Here is a 22,826-nt window from a genome sequence, read left to right as displayed (position 1 = left end):
CAGTAATGGAAACTAATTTGTCCACATTTGTGTCTTTTTGAATTGTATGAAGTTCTCTTTTAATTGGCATAGATAGTATCACTGCCAATAAACAAACAAACAAACAAACAAACAAATAGCTGCATTATGAAGAGCAAGATTATATACTCTCAATCTAATAAAATAGACCTTTAAAGACATAGTCATTGATTTCAGGCACAGGATGAACCAGAATAATGTTTAATATTGTCCACTTATCTAAGGACAGAAAGCTGGCACACTACTTGGAAACCCATAGATTTATCCAAATCCAGTTTAGTGGTTTTGTAATTCTTGTGTGTGTGTGTGTGTGAATGTATAGAGCTGAAATATCTCTCCCCATGAAATTACATATCAGTAATGGAATCCTAACAAGATATAAAGTTATAGTCAAGAATTAACTAACATGAAGAAAAAGGCATTTAGTCCCAATGTTATTTGTTACTAACTGCTGAATAAACTTACTGATGCCATTGTGAGCAAACTATGGATAGTGGACTAAACATTTTAGCTATTATTTATGAAGTTTCAAGACAGAGTCAACCAACAACACGGTGGTTAATGCCAATGGTTATGGTTAGAACAAAGCAGAATAAGCAGAACCCAATTTAACAGTATAAAATCTTAAAATTGTAATCACTAAAATGAAAAATTTGATGGAATTTTTAAGATGAAGACATTATTAGGACTGATAAATAAGTTAAAGAGACACAGCTAATTCTATTTGGTTTTCCCTGGAAGTGAACTGCTGAGCTCAGGTGGTTATCTTGACTTCTTTGCTTCAAATCTCACAGTAACCACAGAGAATGCTGAAGCAGTCACTTGCCACTGCTCTTAGGCAGCCTCACAATAATGAGAAAGTGGCCAAATCTATTATAGGAACGTGTATCCCAAATTGACATTTATTACAAATAAACTACTGTCCAGGTAGCAAGTATCAGTGCCCATGCTCCAATAACTTGTGCTTCAGCTGGAAGACTGTCTTCCTCAAGCCCTAGAGATTCATAGTCTTCAGATAGTCACTGCTGACAGCACTGTGGATTACAGGAAGCAACTGTATTCACCTATAATCAATTTTAGCCTTAACACTATCTGTTAGTAGAGAAAAATTTAAAGAAGCCATTTGGCTGCAGATTCTAAGTTTTATTGAGACTTATTATCTCAGGAGGATAATAAATGCACAAGACGCACAATAGTCAAAGTTGTGAGTCCATGTTAGTGAGAAAAGCAAGTTAATAACAGTCTATTTTGAGGTGACATATATAACCTGTTGGCTTGTTTTAACCCTTCATAAACCAGCCAGAGCTCTCCATCCTCATTCAACTCCTGGTAATCCATAGTAGATGATCTTCCATGTAAAGAAACACAATGCAAAACACAAAAGGACACAGGATGGAAATGAGATGATGGTGGTCAAGAAAAGCACATGATACTTCAGCATTTTACTAAGTGAAGAGGGTCATTTTTAGTAATTACAAATGACTTTACAACATTACCACAAAATTACTTTCATTAATTAAAAAAAAATGGGGGAGGGGTTAAGCAGTTGTATCATAGACAAATGAAGGGTTTGGAGCATCTCCTGAAGAGAAATAACTGGAAAACTGAGACACACATTCAATGTATAATGTTCTGTGCGGATAGCCAAATGACCTTATGTATTAAGGGTTCCATCGAGGCTAACCATAACACAAGTATGATGTGAAAACTCCAGATGCCATATCTTCTTCATGTGGCAATTTTCATAATCTATTTCAAACTATAATTTTCAGTTTTCTGGATAAAATTTATTTTAGCATAATAAAATCTGATTCACACTGGGTGGTGGTGGCACACGCCTTTAATCCTAGCACTTGGGAGGCAAAGGCAGGCGGATTTCTGACTTCAAGGCCATCCTGGTCTACAGAGTGAGTTCCAGGACAGCCAGGGCTACACAGAGAAACCCTGTCTTGGAAAAAAAATCTGATTCACATGTACACTTTTATACAAATTATTATACAAATAACATAAGAACATATTCAAAGTTCTCAGCTTTTGACATGGTTTAAAATTTTTGTATTAGAGGTGGATCTGTTTTCTCTTACTAAAATACTATAGTATTTCAGAGTTCAGGTTCTTAATCTTGATATACTTTTTTTTTGCTATGTTTATATAACATGAATTTGAGAAAATTCTATTTTCAATCTACCATCTCTTCCTAAAGAATTATCTCTTTTTGAGGTTTTATTTGAATTACTATAGTGATGACTTTATAGATCTATGATATATACCTCAACTGCATAGTGGGATTTCTCTTCCTTGATGCCTCCTTGTCTCTCCCAAAAGTCAGAATGTGTAAATTCACTCACCATTCACTCTGGTCTCATGCTCATGAAATGGTATCAACACATCCAACTGCGTCCCCACGGCAGACGTGCCAAGTTTCCCTATGACCCATTCACACACCCGACAGACCACAAGGTTTATTGACCTCGTTTTCATATATATCTTTCCAAATGCCCCACTTCTTTCAACCCTGTCACCACCAAGCCCAAGTGATTATGATCAGTCACTGGATTATGGCAAAGCCTCTTAACTGGTTTTGTGCTTTAAATCTTACTCCATTATAATTTGTTCTCAAATCAAACAGCAAGGCTAGCTTTCTGAATCTGTTACATTATTCTATGTAAAACACTTAAATTCTTTCTAATATCTTTAGACTAAAATACGAATGTTCTCAGTCCTGTCTCTGAGGAGCCTATCACCTCTGTGAGGAGAGACTGCATTTACTTGTCTTCCCACTGTGTGGTGTAGTGTCTGGCATGGGGTAGGCACATTCCAGACCTGTGGTGACTGAATAGCTGAGTGGATGGATGGAAAGAATTCCCTTTCTATAATAAGATAGTCTTAAGTATAAAAGTTTACAATTAATTCATAAATTAAATTTACACATAACCACAAACTTAAATAAGTATTCTGTACTTTTGCCCGTAAATAAAGAATAAGCTACTGTTTCCTAAGGTGTATATATTTAATTTGTGGGTATTTATGAACTGTTTTTCCTCTATGGTCATCACTGGCCATGCTTTCTCAAAATGGTCAGCATGTAATTTTTTTTCTGTTTAGTGTACAATGGCATTAAGTTTCTGTTCAGAAATGAAGTAAGGCTAAGAGCTGCAGGTACGAGCCTCGCCTCCATTTATCCCATCCTTGAAGTTGTGGTGCCCTTCTAGAGCTGTAGAATTACCACTGCTGGGATTCCAAGCACATATATTTTCATTTCTCTTCATGCTACATTTCAATTATTGGGCACTGTAGCTTCCTCTACAAATCTTCAAATGGCCATCTTGAACCTCTACTAAGAAAGGATATACTCAATCTATTGAGCAATGGATTTTCTTCTCTAGGCAGCTGAATGCCAAAGCCCTTGCAATAAACATATCTTCCCACAATGTGAGTAACATTTCCCCTGACACCAAGTGTCACTATTTCCCTGATATTACTAATGATATTTTAAGTTAGTTTATTCTAGAAACCTTAGGTTCTTCTGGAAGATGTCCATTAAAGCATTGATTAGTCCAGTGAGTTCCTGCACAAGAGATTGGCTTGAAGACTCAGTTAACACAGTTAAACCAAGGTGGATGAAAGGCTCGACTTACCTGTTCGTTTCTTTCAAACCAATATATGCTTGTGCTATTTCACCTTTGTCTTTCATTTTCTGTACATCTTCCAAAAGAATTGTGGAATCTGTCATTGTATTCTGAAGGGAGAAATGATACATTCCCACATGAAGGCTCAGCTTAGGAGCTCTGAGTCACATATAACATATTCTTTTCACTCCAGTACTTAGTGCACAGCACTTGACACCCAGCTTGATGACCTGAGTTCAATCTCTAGAACCCATACAGTGGAAAGAATCTAGTCTCACAAGTTATCATCTGATGTTCATGTGTGTGTCTACACACACACACACACACACACACACACAACTAACTTACTGCCTCTAAAAATATCAAATTTAGCACCCTGAAAAGGTTCATTCTCCTTGTGTAAAAACATGTGTTTCAGTCAATGTTTGTTCTAAGTGGAGTGTGATGCTCATGCCCAGGATGGCCTCAGATTTCTATGTCCCCGAGGATAACTGGAAACTGGTCTTTTTGCCTCATCTTCCTAGCATTGGGACCTTAGGTATGCACCTCTGAACCCGCTCAGTTTATGGAGTGCTGTAGACCAAACCTAGGGCTTTGTGCATGCTGGGCAAGCATTTTACCAGCTGAACTACATCTCTGGCCCCAAATAAACATTTCTTTATATGTATTTTATATAGAGTATATATTTAGTGATTTGTATTTTCTCTTTCCCTGAAAGGAAAAAAAACTAGTTCAAAAATGGCCATTCTCATTTTTAAGGCCTATAAAAATGACTTGTCTTTATATCAAATAATACTATATGCCACACCACCTCCAGTAGGATCTGTGTGACAAGTTCCACAGACTGAGGCAATTGACTTCAAAATGGGAGGCCTCCTGGAACTGGTTGTGGAACTCTTCGCTGGAGAAAAATTATTGAGCCATAGTTCTCATGGCAATCTATCTGTTTTGTTTTCTCTTATTCCTTTTCTTATTTACATGTTCCTGGTAGTCTAGGCCAAGATCTTAAGTGAGAATAATGGGTAAGAAACAATTCCTAGAGATAGGGTCACTAACATGACCTTATCTCCAGGGAAACCTACGCTTTATTTTTTAAATCATTTACAAAATTATGATGATAGATAAAAACTTTCCCAACAGTAAAATTACATATGGCTGCATGTGTGTCATCGGAGATGGTTTTGGCATATGGTAAAGAAAGCCTTAATTAGGAAGAATTAAAATAGTTTAAATTTATACATTGAAGATTTATAAAAAAAAAATCAGGCACTCGATGTTAAATATTAATTGACCATGGGGCTGGAGAGTTAGTTCAGCGGTTAAGAGCACTGACCATTAAAGATTTATTAATCTGCTCCTGGAAATATGCCACTAGCCTTGGACAACAGCCCCCACTGAATACATCCTTTTAGAATAGTTATATTTTGATGGTTTATAGTGATGTTACCTGTCCTGTTTGTGGTTCACTGAATACACAGTTTCAGAGTTGTAATATTTGGATGATTTTTGTGCCTTACTGTGCCAAATGATTTTTGAAAATGGTGTTTGTGATGTTTCGCTGGATACAGTTTCTAAGAGATGTAATATTTTGTTTTTAATGTATAAAGTTCCCTGCTTGACAGCTGCAAAATACACTCAGATTCAAACTGCCTCTGTGCTTGTTTCTGTTTGTCACTGCTGAATCCTTATACACCTAGCTTCGAGGACCCTCATTCCAGGGACCCCTATACTAGGGTGACGGTCGTGGCAACTATACTTGAGTATCTTGGGACTTTTCTGGAGTACTTTTGAACTTCTGGTAAATCAGGTTACTTGATCTGTTCAGCTAGTCTGAAAGGAGGGAAGACAGGCATCTCCTGTTGCTGACATCCTGGGAATGAGCAGCTGGTTCTTTCCTCATCTTGCCTGTCTTGGCTAGGATGTAGCATTTTGGAGATGCTCCGTGTGTTTCCCACATTCAGTGACTTGAATTCTGAAAGAGCTGTACCTCATGAAGCACCCCATTATTGCCAACAGCTGAAAACAAGGTGAGTGGAGAAATTCAAGCCTGCAACTTCACTTAAGTACTTAAGGGGGGCTTGATTCTCAATTTAGAGGACATGAGTTCAAATTTCAGCACCCATCTAATAAGCCAGACACTCCACATAAGCCTGGTACCCATGGTCTGAGCTGGTGGAGCCAAGACATGACTGGGGCTTATTGGCTTCTAGCCTAGCAGAGGAAATGCAAGCCTCAGGTCAGGAAGAATTACTCCCTAAAGGAATAGATGGAGAACAAGGCTTTCTTCTGACATTCATTCCCACATACTCACATAAACACAAACAATAAATAAATAAACCTTAAAAAAACAGAATAAAATAAAGTAGACCTGGTCACAAAGCACAAAGTAAACATACTGAACAGACTTGCAAGGCAATCTTAGGATTAAACAGAAGTACTAATTAAATATTAAAAACATGTATAATTACCTTGTCATCCTGAAAAATCACGTTGGCAAGCACAAAAATGCAGAAAACAATAAGTCTTTAGCTTCATGAATAGATTATTTTACTGAGTCCATATAAGAGTTCATTTAAAAGCTATGATTCGTTTTTTTCTAAAACTAACTCTAAATGATTTAATTTTACAGAACTGTCAAACAGTAGACATTAGTATGTATGAGATAGGAACTCCTATTTTCAATGCTTAAATTCTTTCCTGAGTTGTTTTGTTTTAAAATGTTGCTGGTTGTAAAATGTTGGGTGTGTGAGAGAATGAGCCTCCTGTTGATGTATGAGTATGTTTCACCTGTCTTTGAGAATTCAGCAGTGGCCACTGGAAGGGCATTTGTCCAGAGGAAGCTGCCCAGAGTCCTCTGGAGGTAGAGCAGACAAACAAGAGATGGCTGGGCTAACTCACAGTCTAGCTCACTGTACGCTGTTCACCACTGCCTTGAAAATGCAAAACTAAGAAACTCAGAATTACAAACAGGCACAGGGAATTGGAAAGGTCTCAATATACTGCACATTCTTCCAGGATAGACAAGGTGTGTCATGTAGAAGCTGAGAATTAGGCAAGCAGAGTCTGCGGTGACTTAGGGTCAGCCCATTATCACAGAACAGTTGTCACATAGATTATGTGAGCTTAATAAGGGGGCAGGTATGGTACCAAAACTATGTGCTCTACTAGTAAGGATTCGTTAAGGTCCTTTGCTTCCATTTTTATTTTTCAATAATTTTCACAAAAGTTTCCTATGAGAGTATCAATTATACTCCATATATATGTATATATGTGTATATATATATATATATATATATATATATATAATTTGTAAATTTAAAGAGAAAAAGAGAGACTATCAGCTTGCTGAGAAGAGGAAAGGATTTTGATTCTGTCTTTGTCCAGGAAGCATAGAGAGCTTTCTTTCCTTTCTAAGCCCAGCCTGTTCAAGTCTGAGAACCCACATGAGACTGCACCAGGCAAGGGGACAGCACAGAGTACTCTCTGTTGACTCCACAGAAACAGCTCTTCCTGACTTCTCCCTACTGACAGGAACTCCTGGGAGCGAACAGAAATCATCTTGTAATTCCCACAAACTGATTTCATTTCTAACCATTTTCTATCCACTTAAGCAGGCCGATTTCAACAAGAAATTTTACAGTTAGACTTAATACCACTATATACCACAACAATTTGTAGATATTTATATTTAATGCATTTTACTTTAGCTCAGAATTTACTGAGGGAAGATTACTGTTATGAATGGCAAGTATATATATTTTTAAAAAGTATCCTTGGCTTGTGGCGATGAAACTTTGAAAGACACGTAGCAACCCAATGGCTTTTGCAGTTGCTCTTAAGTGTTTGTTTCCTGACAAACTGGAGGAAAAGCTTAAGAAGAAATGGAGGCCAGTCACCATGCCTCCCCTTCAACACGCGCACGAGCTTACCTTGGGCTGGATGGCTTCTTTCTGGCTCACCAGCTGCGACCTCAAGATGAGGACTTCCTCCTTGCGGACATCGAGCTCCTCGCTCACGGAGGTCAGCTGTTCCATGAGGACTCGGTAAGCAGGTGCACCTGGCGCAGTCACTTCTGGGGCACTTTTCTCACTGAGGGCTTTGCGCAACTCATTCAGCTCATTTTTCAGTTTTTTGTTTTCTGACTCCAGTTCTTGACGCTGAATGGAAAAGATGGAAGAGTTTACTGGTTTCATCCTCATCTTGGCATTGGAAAACTCAACCTCCCCTAAGTGATGGGAAAATTGTAGAAAGGACGTTAACTTCCACTCTTATGAATGGTCTCTCAGACTAAGTGTGACATCAGTGTGAACTGAACAATGTAAAAGACAGTTTGCATCTCCAACCCCAATTCCAGGGGCAAATTTACTTGGGGAATACTCCAGGATGCAGAGATGGCTGAGTGCCAGTCCTGAGAAGCCCAGGCTTTGTTTGCAAGTATGTATGTAAGGATGTACAGCTGTCAGGGTGTTTCCAATGACTGGTCGACTGAGTGGCCCCCTGAAGTATTTACCAGTGCTCTCTTTCAATCCTCTACTCACTGGTAATCAATTTTGCATTGCTCATATAAGAGACAGAAAACAAAAAAATGTCTTTACTTGGATGCTGACGATCTGATGCAATGTGTCCTAAACTTTAACATGTATTACAGTCATTTGGAGTTCCTGTTAAAACACACATTTCTGAGCCTCAACTATCTGATTCTCACTTGATGTCTAGTGGTGTTAGGCCTAAAATTTTTGCACTTCCAACAAGGGACTAGGTGATACTAATTTTGCTAATAGAGAACTAACTTTGAGAACCACTAATGCTTAACTCATTTCATTTATCTATGTTTACGTGAGACAGGGGATGTTTTAGAGAGTAGCTTGCTACCCCCTGCCTTTAGTCTGCCCGTCACCCTCAGTTAGGTTTTTCTGGATGGGAGCATTTGCACCAAGGAGCTGGATAAGAGTTCATAATCTTTACTACTGTGGCTGAATGGCTGCTACCTCCTATTCTTGTGCAGGGTGAAGTTCTACTTAGATGAAAATGAATTTGTAAAAGCAAACTACAAAGGCTAGGACTAGTGCTTGAGTAAGATTTAAGCTAGAACCTTCAGCAAAGAATGTTCTTTGAGCTAGGCAGTGGTGGCGCACGCCTTTAATCCCAGCACTTGGGAGGCAGAGGAAGGTGGATTTCTGAGCTCAAGGTCAGCCTGGTCTACAAAGTGAGTTCCAGGACAGCCAGGGCTACACAGAGAAACCCTGTCTCGAACCCTTTCCACCCTCCCCCAAAAGAATGTTCTCTGAGAAAAGACGAATTCTGAGTAGCTCTCTTGTCAAAACAAAGTATTCAAAGTCTTGGGGTGAGCTTTTCAATACCTTGAGAGACTCATACTCCAGTGCAGCACCTCTTATCTGTGGTCTTTCTTCTTCCTGGGGAGAAAAATAAAGTAAAAATCTTGTATTTTAATTTTCAAATTTTTACTATTAGAATATTTAGCTGCTTTACAAAATGCAGTGTTGTGTCAAAGCATTCACAACTTTAACCAAGTACTGCACAGCAAAGGAACTCAGAGAACACAGAGAGACACAGGGACAACCTGGCCTCCCTGGGCCGCCCTCAGTCCTGGGACAGGCCACTGCTCTTTACCTTTGCCTTGCTGCGAAGCACCTGCTCCTCCTTGCGGTCCAGCTCATCCTGCATCAGCTGCTTCTCCTGTTCCAGCTCTGTGACACGCTTCTGGAGCTTAAGGAATAGTGACATATCCAGAGGCACCTTCTTCTCAATTGGCTCCTAAAACCCAGAAACCATAGGAATCAAGTAAAGCCAGAAGACTCATAAACCAAAGAGAAAATACTTCAATAGTAAGATAGTCAAACACAGAAGAAATGTAAACATCCAAAGAACAAAACCAAGCTACGTCTGTCCTAGCTAATGATTGGAGAAGTGCAAGTTGAACAACACTGAGAGACTATGTCTCTCTGATTTGACTTGCAGATAGCCCTGAGGTGGCATTTCAAAGTTAATAATGTCCCGTGTTAGCAATTGTGTCTCATACTATATTGGTGACATATAAAGGAGCCTGTGGAAATCTAGGTGCATTTATTAAAATTTAGGTGTGTATTCACACCTACCCTAGGAATCTGTTTAAGAATTAAGACTATAGGGCCAGAGAGCTGACACAGTAACCCAAAGTGCTTCCTGTAATTGTTTTCTAATTATCTGTCTAATTGGATAGTCAGGTGAACCACCAGCTGTTTAGTCATTGTCTTCCTGATGGGCAATGAGATGGTATCTAATTTTTGTTACTAAAATACACATCTAAGAACATAAATATCTCAACATAACAGTTGGAAGTCTGGCGGGCTGGGGCAACTTTTATTTCCACCAATAATGATAAGGATTCATGGGACAACAGTCACTGCTTTAACAAACAAACAAACAAATTCCATCTCTGTTGCCCCAAAGTGTTATTTCAATGCTGTTTTAAATTTTATTCTTTGGCTTTTCATAAAGTTAAAAGGTACTTGAATTGAGGTCACAGGAAAACTTGTAGGAGTTGGTTCTCTCCTTCCAGCATAGGTGGTAGGGCTGGACCTTAGGTCACTAAGCCTGCACACTAAGCACTTTCCCCTCTGAGCCATTGTGCTGGCCCACCGAAAGCAGCTGCAAATACTAGCATTTAGATGATTTATAATTAAACAGTCCATTTAAATATCTTGATATCTCTTCATTTATTAGTGATGCATATGTCCTTGAAACTTTAACTTTCAAAAAAATTGTAATAGAATCTTCCATCCTATAAATGAACATAGTACTTCTATTCATGATACTTAAAATGTTATTAACTGGAAATTATTCCTTTGGATTTTGAATGGGCAATTAAGAAAGAATCTTATTAAAATAGAATGGGGTAATTTCTTAGTTATCAGTTAATGCTATATACAGAATCCATTGGTTGCTAGGCTGTGAACAAAATTCTACAGAAAGGAATATGAGAATAGGAAAAGGGTAGGGCACATGAGATAATATTTTCCAAATACAAACCAACTTGAAATGTAACAAATGGTAATCATGTCAGAGTGCCCATATGATGCCCTTAGCCCACTTGCATATCTACTTACAGCAAGTAGAGAAGCCACTGGACTTCTCTGGACCACATGAAAAAGAAGGGGTATTAGACCATCTGGATAAGAGGAGTTGTGGGATCTTTCTTTCCTTCTCTTTTAAGGAAGGACTTCGTCATCGAAGCAGTTACTGAGTGAGTGAAACTTTGAAATGGACCTTAAAAATAATACCAATCGGGCTGGAAAAATGGCTCAGCAGTTAAGAGCACTGACTGCTCTTCCAGAGGTACTGACTTCAATTCCCAGCAACCACATGGTGGCTAACAACCATCAATAATGGGGATCCAATGCCCTCTTCTGGTGTGTCTGAAGACAGCGACAGTGTACCCACATACATGAAATAAATAAATAAATCTTTTAAAAAATAACTGAAGATAATCATTAAGATTATGGAATTTATTAATAAAATTACCACCACTGGTTTGGCAAGGATTTCAAAATTCTCCTGCCATAGTTGAGGAAGTCATGGTGGCCCTTTCCTTAGGTTTGATGCAAAGGAAGCTCATAAATAAGGCAGGACTCCAATAGTTGATTGAAGCAAGGAAAAGCAATGGCTCCAAACCCAGAGTGGCCCTATAGATGTTGCAAGGGCTCCAGGGCAATTGTAGCCAGCAGCTGAGTTATCTGCAGAAACTGCTGAGGGATACAGCCATGATGGGGACAGTAAAGAAACTACTGCTATGAAATTTACATTAAAATTATAATGTGGGACTGGGAATATTGCTCAGTAGCAGAGCACATGCTTACCACATATAAGATGCTTGATTCAATTCTAACACCAAAATAAACAAGTAAAAACTAGTACATGTATTGGCAAAAACACGTGCAATAAGTACATATGGATACAACTAATTAAGAATACATAAACCAGTTTTTGGAAATGCTGCCTGTCAATAGAAGCATGAACATCCTACTTTTCGTGAGAGATAAACGCACCTCTGTTCTTGGTGCAATGTCTTCAGTTTCTGCAAACTCAGAGCTGAAGGTGTACTCAGACTCATTGCTGCTGTGGGTAGAGTCTGTTCTCTTGTGTCCTGGCTTAGGCACATTCTGTAAGGTAAACAACCCAAGTTCAGCTCAGATAGCATAATAATAGAACTATGCACAGTGAAAATAATATCCACAGCGTCTTCATTGTAATCTTCACTCAGTGATTTGCACTGGTGGCTAAATGCTCTAGGGTTCCATCTTGTCTTGACCAAATTCTTATAAGGGGTTGACGTTCCCAGTGAGAAAATTGTACCAGCAAAGCAGGAACTGTAGATGTAGCTCTCCTGTGACTATCAGCAGAGTCCCCAGGTCTCTGTAGAACAGGTTAGCTTTGAATTTTCTATGTAGCAGAAGATGACTTTAAATTTCTGATCCTCCTGCCTCTACCTCCTGAGTACTGGGGTTATAGGCATGGACTACTACACCTTATTTATGAGTGCTGAGGATGGAATATAGGTCTTTAGATCCTAAGCAAGGACTCTACCAAGAGGGCTTCTTCAAGCCTCTCTTTGGGTTTTTAAAGTTTTAAGTTATTCAGTTACTTTGTACAAGTAATAGTTTTAGTAACATGATAAAATAAAAATTACCAGAAAGTTCATAAAATATGCTGAACAACAACAGGCATAACCATTCATTACATGGTAACTGAGCATAAGTGGTTAAAAATAAGTAAAGTTATATAGGTGACTATAATTTCTGTCACTTTTACACATGAAAATCTGTAGAGTAAGAAGAGGGAATGAGACAGTACAGGGCAGGTAAGCTAGATGCTCTCAAAATTCACCATGAATCCTGATGATACATTTAGGGCACATAATTACTGTATCAATCAGTGTTCAGAAAACTCAGGGAATGAAAAAGTTAAGCAGGACATTCCATGACAGCCTACTCGATCCAATGCGGAGAAAACTCAAAGAATCATTTCTTTTCTAGTGGTACTTTGAATAGTTTTCTAAGTAGCCAGTGGCCATCAAAGTACCCAGTAAAATGCAAAGCTTAGTCCTAATTATAATGGAAACACAGATTAACTGTAAATGTGGTACAGTTTTCCAATAAGTAAGTAGAGTAAACAAAAATACACCAAAGAATGGAACTGTGGGGAATCAGAACACTGTGGGAGAGGAACGGAACGCTAGGGAAAGCTGAAGGGGACAGGATGTGAAAGAGGAGAGGTTTGAGTGGGCCTAAACAGCCGGGATCAGCCAAAGTTCTTCAGATTTACCAATCATAGATCACAGTGGTCCTCTCCTACTGTAAACTAGGACAGACTAGTAAGGTGCAGAACAGTCATCCAATGGGGGATTTAAATGTGCTTTTGACTTCCCTTTCTCATTTGTGAAGTCTTGCAAACACTAGTTTGTTATGTTTTTAAAATCTGTCAGTCAAATCCTTCTATTAACAAAATTTGAAGTAAATATTCTATCCTACAGGTACCAACTTATTTCACTTTTTATGAGATCTATTTTAGGGCATTCTGGCCACTTGCTCTACTAGGTTACCTTTAAGGAACAGAAGAGCCAGAGAAATTGGCTTCCTGCTAACAAGACGAGTAGAACAGCTCTGTGTGTGGAAAGTGCACTGGCAAGGACGGAAGAGCTTCGGGACAGTTAACACAAATTACTCTAAACAGGGACTAAATTTTCTCTCTATGGGAATTTAACTTGGACATTATAAGCTCCAGGGAAGAAAACAGTTATACAATAAAAATGTAATATAAATATACTAGATTAACACTTGTCATTCAGTGTAGGAAGCAGAGTCTTGATATGCCAACTTTATACTATCTCATAGCTCCATCTTTAAAGTATTTGACTTTACTGAAGAACGTTTGGATAAGGTTGCATGGCTTCTGGGTTCCCTTTAACTACTATAACCCACGAGATGGAGGTGGGTAGACGAGAAGACAGAGATGTGTTGGCTATTTGGGGACTGGGTGACAGGTGCATGTGGCACATGGAGGCTTATTCTATGGTTCTACTTACTTTTATATATGGCTAAAAATTTTCATTAAAATAAAAACAAAAAGCAGAACCCACATATCACAGACCATGCCCACAAACTAGCACTTAGGAAGTAGAAATAGAAGGCTCATGAGCCTAAAGCTAGTAATACAGCAAGACTCTTTAAAAAAGGAAAAAAAAAAAAAAGCAAAACAAAACAAGAAGAGTGTTGGACTCACCAGCATCAGGGTCATCTCTTCCTTGAGGTCATCATAGCGCTCCTCTAGGCGACTGAACTCATTCAGAAGGTTCTGATACCTCAGCCTCTCATCATTCAGGTCAAGCTCCAGTTGTTTTGTCTCTTCTACTAACTTCCTCTCCATAGTTTCTGAAATGTGCAAGAAGATATTGAAGACCAGGGCCTGGTAAATTGGTGACAGGTGACATGTCAGGCCACAAAAGTGGCTAAAGAAAGCCTTTAAAGCAGTCCAAAGAGACAGATGAGGAAGCGCGGCCTCCCCCCAGCAACAGAAGCAGCTCAGGGGCTAAAGCAAAAGCCCCTGAACAGCATGCCTGGCCACAGGTGAGAGGAAGAAATCAATAAAAAAAGCTGTTCCTTGTGCCAGAGAGGATGGCAATTCCATTCTTACGTATCATCTAGATTACATCTTTTATTCAACCTAGGATGAAGTATTGCCCAGGAATCTGTTCAATGTTATAATAAAATTTATAGAACAAAACAGAACAAACACAATCTTCCCTCAAAACTGGAAGGGGACATGAGTACAAAAGTGACTCCATAGAATTCAAGAATGTAAACAGCTGCACTGACTTCCAGTTTCTTAGTGGAACTGACTTTTAAGCCTGTGAGAGAATTCTGTGAATGCAGGAGAGAAGGAAGCATGACCCCAACTTAAATCACTGTGACAACCTCATCTACAGAGCTCTCCATGGACTATAGCTTTGGTCGCAGTACTTCATGTACTGATTAAACACATTCCTGTTTGTTTGTTTCCGGAGACAGTCTTGCTATGTGGCTCTGCCTAACCTGGCACTAGAGCTATGCAGTCTATCCTGCTTCAGCTTCCTCGGTGCTGGGATTATGGGTGTGTACCACTACACTGAGACTACAAGAAAGTCTGGATAAATTTCCATTACATGCCTTTCTAGTAATCAATAATAAAACAAAACAAAGCAGTTAGCATTCTCTTGCAGTGGCACACATATCTTTTAATCCAATATCGTTGTTTTAGGCTATTCATAAAATCCAATAAAATATTGTGTGTGTAGGTGTGTGTATGTCATAGTATACATGTTGGAGCAAGACAACAACTTATGGGAATGGATTCTCTTCATCCATCATGTGTGTGTCTCAGGGATTGAATTTAAGTCCTTAGGTCTGGTGATGAGCCATCTTATTAACTATGATATTCATAAATTATTTTGACCAAATAATGATTCAAAGAGCCATTCTTTAGGAGAATGGTGTCTTAAGGAGCTTGACCTTCCTGCTCTATAGTTTCTGTCTGTGTGTCAGTCCCATGGTTCTGTTATATATTCTTCTAGCACCCTGAACTCCTGTCATCATTACCCTCCATGTCTAACTTGAACGCTAAGGCGCTGCCACCTCTCATGTGCTGCTCAAGGAACCCTAAGTTTTCCAGTTACCCACCTCACTGCCCTTTATGCCGGGAGCTTGCTTTTGGCTGGACATAGTCTGGAGTTCAGAGATTAGCCACTAAGTGCAGGTAATAAGAAGTAAAGAATCTATGTGTGTGGGCTCGGCAATCAAGAACACTGGCTCTCTTCCAAAGGACCTAGGTTTAATCCCAGCACCCACATGGTGCCTTGTAATCTGTAACTTCAGTTCTAGGGGATCCAGTACCCTCTTCTGATCTCTACAGACACTAGGCATACACAACAGTACATAGGTGTAAATGCAGACAAAACATCAATATACATAAGTGTAGAGAGAATCTCTTATAAGCATTACCTGTCAATAAAAAGCCAATGTCCAATGAACTGAGGCAGGAAATAGAAGGTGGGACATTGGCAGGAAGAGAGAGAATTCTGGGAAATAGAAAGTGATAAAAGAGAGATGTGAAGAGAGCTTCGAGAGACAGGTAGATGAACCCAGGGAGACGCTGAGAGAGAGAATGGAGCCAGGACTGAAGAGAGGTAACTAACCACACGGTAGCTAACTAACTACATGGTAGACAAAGAAAAGTTTGAGTAAGGTACACAAGTTATGAGCTAGTTAGAGAATGAGCTGAGGCGTATGGCACAAGCAGTTAATAATAACTTAGTCTCAGAGTCATCATCATTCTGGGAGCCAGAGCTGGAAAACTTAGAATTTTAAAATTATTTTTACACAAAAACTTAAAAAATGTTTTAATGTATTAATTTCAGGATTTCTTCTTCTTCCTCTCTACCACCTTTAATTGTAGGGAAAGTACAGAAAGCTCTTATCACCACGGTCTTAAGGGACCTGTTTGGCTCTTTCCTTACCACCTCTCTAAGCTGTACTCTGGATTACTTTCAGAATGCCTCCATCTGCCACTGTGATAAAACACTGAGTAAAGGGATTTCTTTACCTTACTGGTTACAGTCCATTTTTGAGGCAAATCAGGGCAGGAGCTCAAGTAGGAACTTAGAAGTAGAACCTGAAGCAGAAACCATATTGCTTGCTGGCTTGCTTATAGGCTCACATCCAGCTACCTTTATTTATACAGCTCCCAGGCACCTGCCTAGGGATGCTAACACCCACAGTGGGCTGGGCCGTCCTACAGCAGTTAGCAATTAAGAGAGATGTGCATAGGCCAATCTGAGGGGTTCCTTTTATTTATGAGCATTTTAATCAACCCCAGAATCGAAGAATAAGTGTACATCTTTACTTAGTCCTTTATTTTAAAAATTAGTTTTCATTTTTAGTTTAGTAGCAAAGAGAGTTGAACTTAGAATGACACTAATCGTTTTAGTAAGATATAAATAAGTGAGGCCCAGGACAGTGTATGTTCTCACTCATTAAAGATGCTTTAATCTGATAGAAGAGAATATGGAAAAGATGGTCACCAGGGACTGGGAAAGCCAGCGCAGGGAGTTAGGGGGCGGGGCGGGGCGGGGCGGGGCGGGGCGGGGCGGGGGAAGGAATTGGAGAGAAGTTAGATAAAGATCCCAAAATACAGCTGAGTAGAAGAGTGAGAAGAATCCTCACAAGTAGAAAGGACAGATTTTGAGGCAATGAAAATGTTAATTATTTTGATTTGATCATTACACATACTACATATATACCAAATTATTGTATGTTCTTACAAATATTTACAATCATGAAGTTTGAAAATATACAAATAGCCAGGTGTGGAGGCACATTTGGAAGGGTGAGGCAGGAAGGCTTCAAGTTCAAAGCCAGTCTGGACTAAAGAAACAAATGCACAGGTGTATGTTTGTGTGTGCATATATAAGAGAACATACTAGCTCAAGAATTCTTATTAAATCAACAGAATCCTATAAATTAAAAACATACATATAAAGCAAAATTCTAAGAAGCTACATATGATATTACTGAATGTAATTTCATATTGACACACAGAGACCAGAGATCGAGTTTGTAAGTTCACTAATTTTATTACAATGTTTGGAACTCTTGCTTGTGAATGTACAGATGATAGCCAAAACTTTTAAAACTTATTTCAGCTCTAAGCATTACTGTAACTGAGAACATAATGCCAAACTTACAAAACCTAGGTTTGAAGTTTGTTGTTTGCTAGGTTGAGAGCACACAAACCTTACCTGTCATCTCCTTCGCCTGCTCCACAATGCGGTGATTGAGGGTCTCCTTTTCCTGCTTCAGCAAAGTATTTTCTTCCTTCAAGTTTGACACCAGCTATGAAATGAAACACCAAGCTGAGGCGGCTGCAGCAGACTGAGATGTCCCACACGACAGTCACTGACTCTGCCTCATGACCTCAACTACTTATTACTTATGTCTTGTCACCTGTCACACTTGTCTCAAATTAAGTCTCTCCAGAGAAACTTCATAAAAAACCCCTCCAATAAAGGCCTTTTCTCTGGGCTGTTGCAAGATTCTGCATTTGCTTCTTATGTCCTTATGAATGCCTTATTTTTTGTCTTCTCCAGCAGACCAGACATTTCTTGGAGGACCAGGACAGTGATGGTGCTTGTTTGACTTGGTACTGTGAACACTTAGCATCTGGCTAGCATCTAGTAAACATCTGTTCCCAAAGTCATGTTCTATTTTGATTTCTATTGTTCTGACAGAACACTCTGACCAAAGGCAACTTGTGGAGGAAAGGGTTATCTTTCATGTCACAATCCATTATTAAGGGAAGCCAAGGCAGGATTTTGAAGAAGTCATGGAGTTAAGCTTGCTTCTATGCTGACATTCAGTTATCTTTCTTATATAGCCCAGGCCCACATGGCTAGGGATGTTACCAATCACAGTGGCCTGGACCCTCCCATTGTCAACTAGCTATTGACAGACATACTCAAGGAAACTGTGATAAAGGCATTTCTTTGAGACTCCCTCTTTTCAGTATGACAAGTTGACAACTTAGACTAGCCATCAAACACCTTTTCACTGTACCACCAGAACACTGCAACTCAAATGAGCAGATTAAAGAGATTAGGGATATGAGTCATTCAAAATAATGTTTATGTGTATGTATGAGTGCATGCTTCATGTGTGGGTGTATCTATAGCCAGGAAAGAGTGCTGAACCCCCTAGAACTGGAATTACAGATGTGTAGTCTGGGAACTAAACTCTTGTCCTTGAAAGGGCAAGAGATGCACTTAACAGCTGAGGTATCTCTCCAAGCCCATGAATTCTTTTTAAAATATAATCATTTTTATTTTGAGAATTCCACGTGTGTATACAATGAATTTTTAACAAGCTACTCCTCTTGGATCCCATGCCTAACAACTCTCTTTCAACTTAACATTCTTTCTGTTTTATAAACATGGGTGTGGGGCCAAGTCACTGCACTGTGGGGCAACCTATCAGGGGCCTTATCCAGAAGAAAACGAATTCTCCCTCTCCCAACAGGCATCAACTGCCCATAGCTCCTGAGCTATGGGTAGAGTCTTGTGAGCTCCTCTGTCACCTATTCCGGAATGTTGACTGGCCAATCTTGTGTAGGTAGCTGCTGGGTTTTCATGAGTTCAGTAGTAATGTGATGTCCTAAAGACACTGTTTCTAGGTAGTTCTCCCTGGCTTACGGCTCTTATAATCCTTCCACTGAGGGCTTTCTGATACTTCCATTTTTATATTTAAGAGATACTTTTCCAAGTGATACCTTCTAAGAATTTCATAAGAATAGATCCTTTTTTAAAATTGATGTTTAAATAAGTACTGAATTTAGAACAATATTGATGTACTTAGTTCCACGTAACTGTATGCTTAAGAAATGAAGGAAACTGGGGTGAGGCATAGTGGTACATGCCTTTAATCCCAGCACCTGAGAGGCAGAGGCAGTCAGGTCTCTATGAGTTTGAGACTGGCTTGATCTATACAGTAAATCAAGGGCATCTAGGGCTACAAAATAAGGCCTTGTCTCAAATGAATTAAGTTAGAAGGTATATGATATATATGTATATGTATTTGTAAGAAGTGTGTCACTGAGTAGGCAGGCTTTGAGGGCTCCTAGTGCTCAAGCTCTGCCCAATACAGAAGAGGGACCCTCCTGCTGGCTGTCTTCTAGAGGCCAGTCTCTTCCTGGCTGCCTCTGGATCAGGATGTAGAACTTCTGGTTCTTCTAGCACCATGTCTGCTTGGATGCTTCCATGTTTCCCACCACTATGACAATGGACTAAACCTTTGAAACTGGAAGTCAGCCCCAATTAAATGTTTTCTTTTATAAGAGCTACCTTGATCATGGTGTCTCTTCACAGCAATAAAATCCTAACTAAGACACAGACTAACACAATACATAGATATTAATTTCACTGTTGGTTGCTTTGTTTCTGTTCTTACTAGAGTTAAATGTTATACTCCAAGACTATAGCTTACTTGTTGATCATGGGGCAGAGGTATTTGGAAATCACTGGTACAAACAATAAGCCCAATAAAATTTGCAATATGTCTTTGATTAAAATGAATATAGACTCACTTGGACTAGGTCAGGATTACAGCGTTTACTTTGTTGCAAGGGCCAATGAGGATAAGAATATTGTTTCCTACCTGGTCAGTTTCTTGTTTGTATTTATCTGCTCTTTCTTCAATAGACTTTTTCTCTGATCGAGTTCGTTCCAGGTCTTTTCGGAGTTTTGCAATTTCTTCCTGCAGACTAAGGACCCGCCCAGTGGCAACCTTAGCTTCCTCTTCGCTTAGCTGAAGACGTTCTACATCATTTCGTAGTTTTTCAGTCTCAGAGTTGTATACTCCTTCCAGATTGGTCAGTTTCTCCATGAGGCATTTGTAGTCTTTATTCTTTAAATATAAACATTAATAACAATAAGTAAATATTAATAATATGAGTGACCAAATGTATGCAGTGAGGAAACCATTAGATGCCGACTAATTAGCCTCTTCTAGGTTTTCCTTCCGTTTTGTGTTGGAGAGTGGGTCTTATTATTTAGTCCAGCTGTTCCAGAACTTATCATGCAACCCCAAAGCCTCTAACTCATGATCCTCACATTATAGGTGTGCACCAACAAGTCCACTATGAATTCTTTTTCAAGACAAGGTCTCACTATATAACCCTAGCTGGCCTGGAACTCACTATGTAGAACAGGTTGGCCTTGAACTCATAAAGATCCACCTGCCTCTACCTGAGGTGGTTAGATTAAGATTATGCCATGATATTCCAGCTATAAATTTTTATGACATTATCATAGCATCGAGATGGCCAAATTTGCTGTACTAAAATGATCACACTATAACCTTGATGTAAAAACAACATTGAGCTGGGTGTGGTGGCACACTCATTTAATCCTAGCACTTGGGAGACAGAGGCAGGTGGATCTTTGTGAGTTCAGGCCAGCCTGGTCTAAATCATGAGACCCTGTCTTGAAACAAACAAACAAACAAACAAACAAACCAAATGATCAAACAACAACAAAACAACCACATTGAACATCAGAACCAGAACAAAATGGCAACACATTTCCTTAGTGTATGTGGGTAAGAATATGGGCATTAGTTCCTAACCTGCTTGGCACTTTCCAAAATCTAACCAATAGCTTCTTCATTATATAAATAATGAAGCACTAAGCAATTAATTCTATTTTATATAATATACAACAAAGATTTGGTTTTCTCATAATCACAGTTTCTCAGTAAGTTCTTAAGTTCCTAACTATTTTGTAAAGATTTATTTATTTATGTACTTTATGTATGTGGGTGTTTTGTCTGTCTGTATGTCTGCACACCAGAAAAGGGCATCAGATCCCATTGGAGTACAGTTTTAGATGATTGTGAACCACCTAGAGGGTGCTGAAATCTGAAATTGGAGGACTCTGGAATGCTCTTAATCACTAAGCCATCCCTTCAGGCCCAGAATTTCCTAATTTTTAATCCAGAAGTAAGGTGGAGGGGCTAGAGAGATGGCTCACTGATTAAGGGCAGTGGCTGCTCTTACAGAAAATTTGCTTCAATTCCCAGTACCTACATGGTGGCTCATAACCATCTGTAACTCCATTTTTAGAGAATCTGACCTTTTTTTGGCTCCCACAGGCACCAGGCACATACATGGTGCACAGACATACACGCAGGCAAAATACCAATACACATAAAATGAAAATAAATAAATAATAGTTAATTAAAAGATAAGGAAATGGATACATGCCTTTTGAAAATACATTAGAGTAATATTAAAACCATGCACTAAAGCTGGATGTGATAGCATACACCTGTAATTTCATCTACATGATGGGCAGACAGGAAGACTGCAGCTTCAAGGCCAGCCTGTGCATTTCAATAAGAGCCTTGACATAGTCTCACACTGTAATCCAGGGTGACCTTTAATTTGAGGCAGTTCTCTACGCTCAGCCTCCTCTATACCTAGAACACAGGCTTAAGTCACTACATTTATCTCAAGGCCTGAGGTTTTAGCTCACTGATAGTTTCTACCTACCACAGGTCAGAACTTGAGGCTAATACAAAAATAAGACCATGTTCTAGATAGACGATGTTTGAGAATGATAAAGCAGACTAGAAGTAGATTAGTTCTTCACAAATCTCATATTTCTCATTGCATTCAGAGAGTTCACAAATCCTATTTCATTGTGGCCCTTCTCCCCTAGCTCTCCTTATCTCTCACGTACACATTCTTAGTTACCTTTATAGCATTTGCATTGCCAAAATACTGTTTAGTAACTATGCTAAGCAATAGAATTTCCTCTCTGCAAACAGACTGTGGGCTTCTCAGACACATGGATATCTTCCTGCTTCTCTTGCCACTGCCATGGCAAACAACCGTTGGAGAGTATGCACATACAGATAAGTGGTGAAGGAGGTCTGGGAAGTATAAAGTACAATGTGACTCACGATCACACAGGTGTAGAGTAGGCTGTGTTAAAACAAAGATCCTGCCTGTTTCTAAGCCTCACGCACGTAACTAAGAACCACCTCTGGCTTCAGGGCTCCATAAAAACGCACCTGCTCATCCACCTTGCGCTGCAGCTGCATAATCTTGTTCTCCATGCCAATATGGAGCTTCTTGTAGCGTTCCACAGAGCGAGCCTCAATTTTGAGTTTCTTCAGCTCACGCTTGGCCATCATCCGCCGGAAGCAGCACTGAAGGTAGATGATGGCTTTCATGGTCCTCTTATAACGTGTACGAGCCAGCCAGCCACGGACACGTTTCTGAATGATGACTGCTTTGTGTTCACAGAGTATCTGCAGAAAAACGAAGATAACCTGAGACTCTACACTAGACTCAAAATTCAAGTCTATGTGTGTCAAACTGAGAATCCATACTTAGAGAGGAAGACAAATTAAATCAACAGTGTTCTTACATGGATTATACATCACAGAAATATAAAGGCACATATGTGTGTGTGTGTGTATCAATATATTCCTTTCCAAATTTCAAATAAACTTTCAAAATCCACTTTTCTAATTACATTTTATTGTGTGCGTGTGTACAAACAAAACAAAATTGAAAGCAGTCTAAATAAAAATT

General features: G+C 39.3%; 1 protein-coding gene across 7 annotated transcripts in view; it reads right to left on the bottom strand.

Annotated features, from left to right (window-relative positions):
- The window catches only part of Myo5a (myosin VA), a 154,300-nt gene that overhangs the window by 29,759 nt on the left and 101,715 nt on the right, over positions 1–22,826 (bottom strand). For 2 of the 7 annotated variants that reach the window (XM_029481120.1, XM_029481122.1), the window contains exons 21-31: positions 22,301–22,540; positions 19,883–20,131; positions 17,476–17,569; positions 13,926–14,074; positions 11,693–11,806; positions 9,279–9,422; positions 9,008–9,061; positions 7,577–7,804; positions 6,116–6,124; positions 3,657–3,757; positions 1,286–1,366 (exon numbers count right to left, since the gene is read on the bottom strand). In XM_029481120.1, coding sequence (XP_029336980.1) covers positions 1,286–1,366; positions 3,657–3,757; positions 6,116–6,124; positions 7,577–7,804; positions 9,008–9,061; positions 9,279–9,422; positions 11,693–11,806; positions 13,926–14,074; positions 17,476–17,569; positions 19,883–20,131; positions 22,301–22,540 — 1,463 coding nt within the window. The remainder of the gene's footprint in view (positions 1–1,285; positions 1,367–3,656; positions 3,758–6,115; positions 6,125–7,576; positions 7,805–9,007; positions 9,062–9,278; positions 9,423–11,692; positions 11,807–13,925; positions 14,075–17,475; positions 17,570–19,882; positions 20,132–22,300; positions 22,541–22,826) is intronic. The other 5 variants (XM_021173409.2, XM_029481124.1, XM_029481121.1 and 2 more) reach the window with 3 other exon arrangements.

The sequence above is a fragment of the Mus caroli genome, chromosome 9 (assembly GCF_900094665.2).
Source record: "Mus caroli chromosome 9, CAROLI_EIJ_v1.1, whole genome shotgun sequence".
NCBI classification, from domain to species: Eukaryota; Metazoa; Chordata; class Mammalia; order Rodentia; family Muridae; genus Mus; species Mus caroli.
Note: the sequence above shows the minus strand (reverse complement) of the source record. Positions and strands in the feature narration are given on the sequence as shown.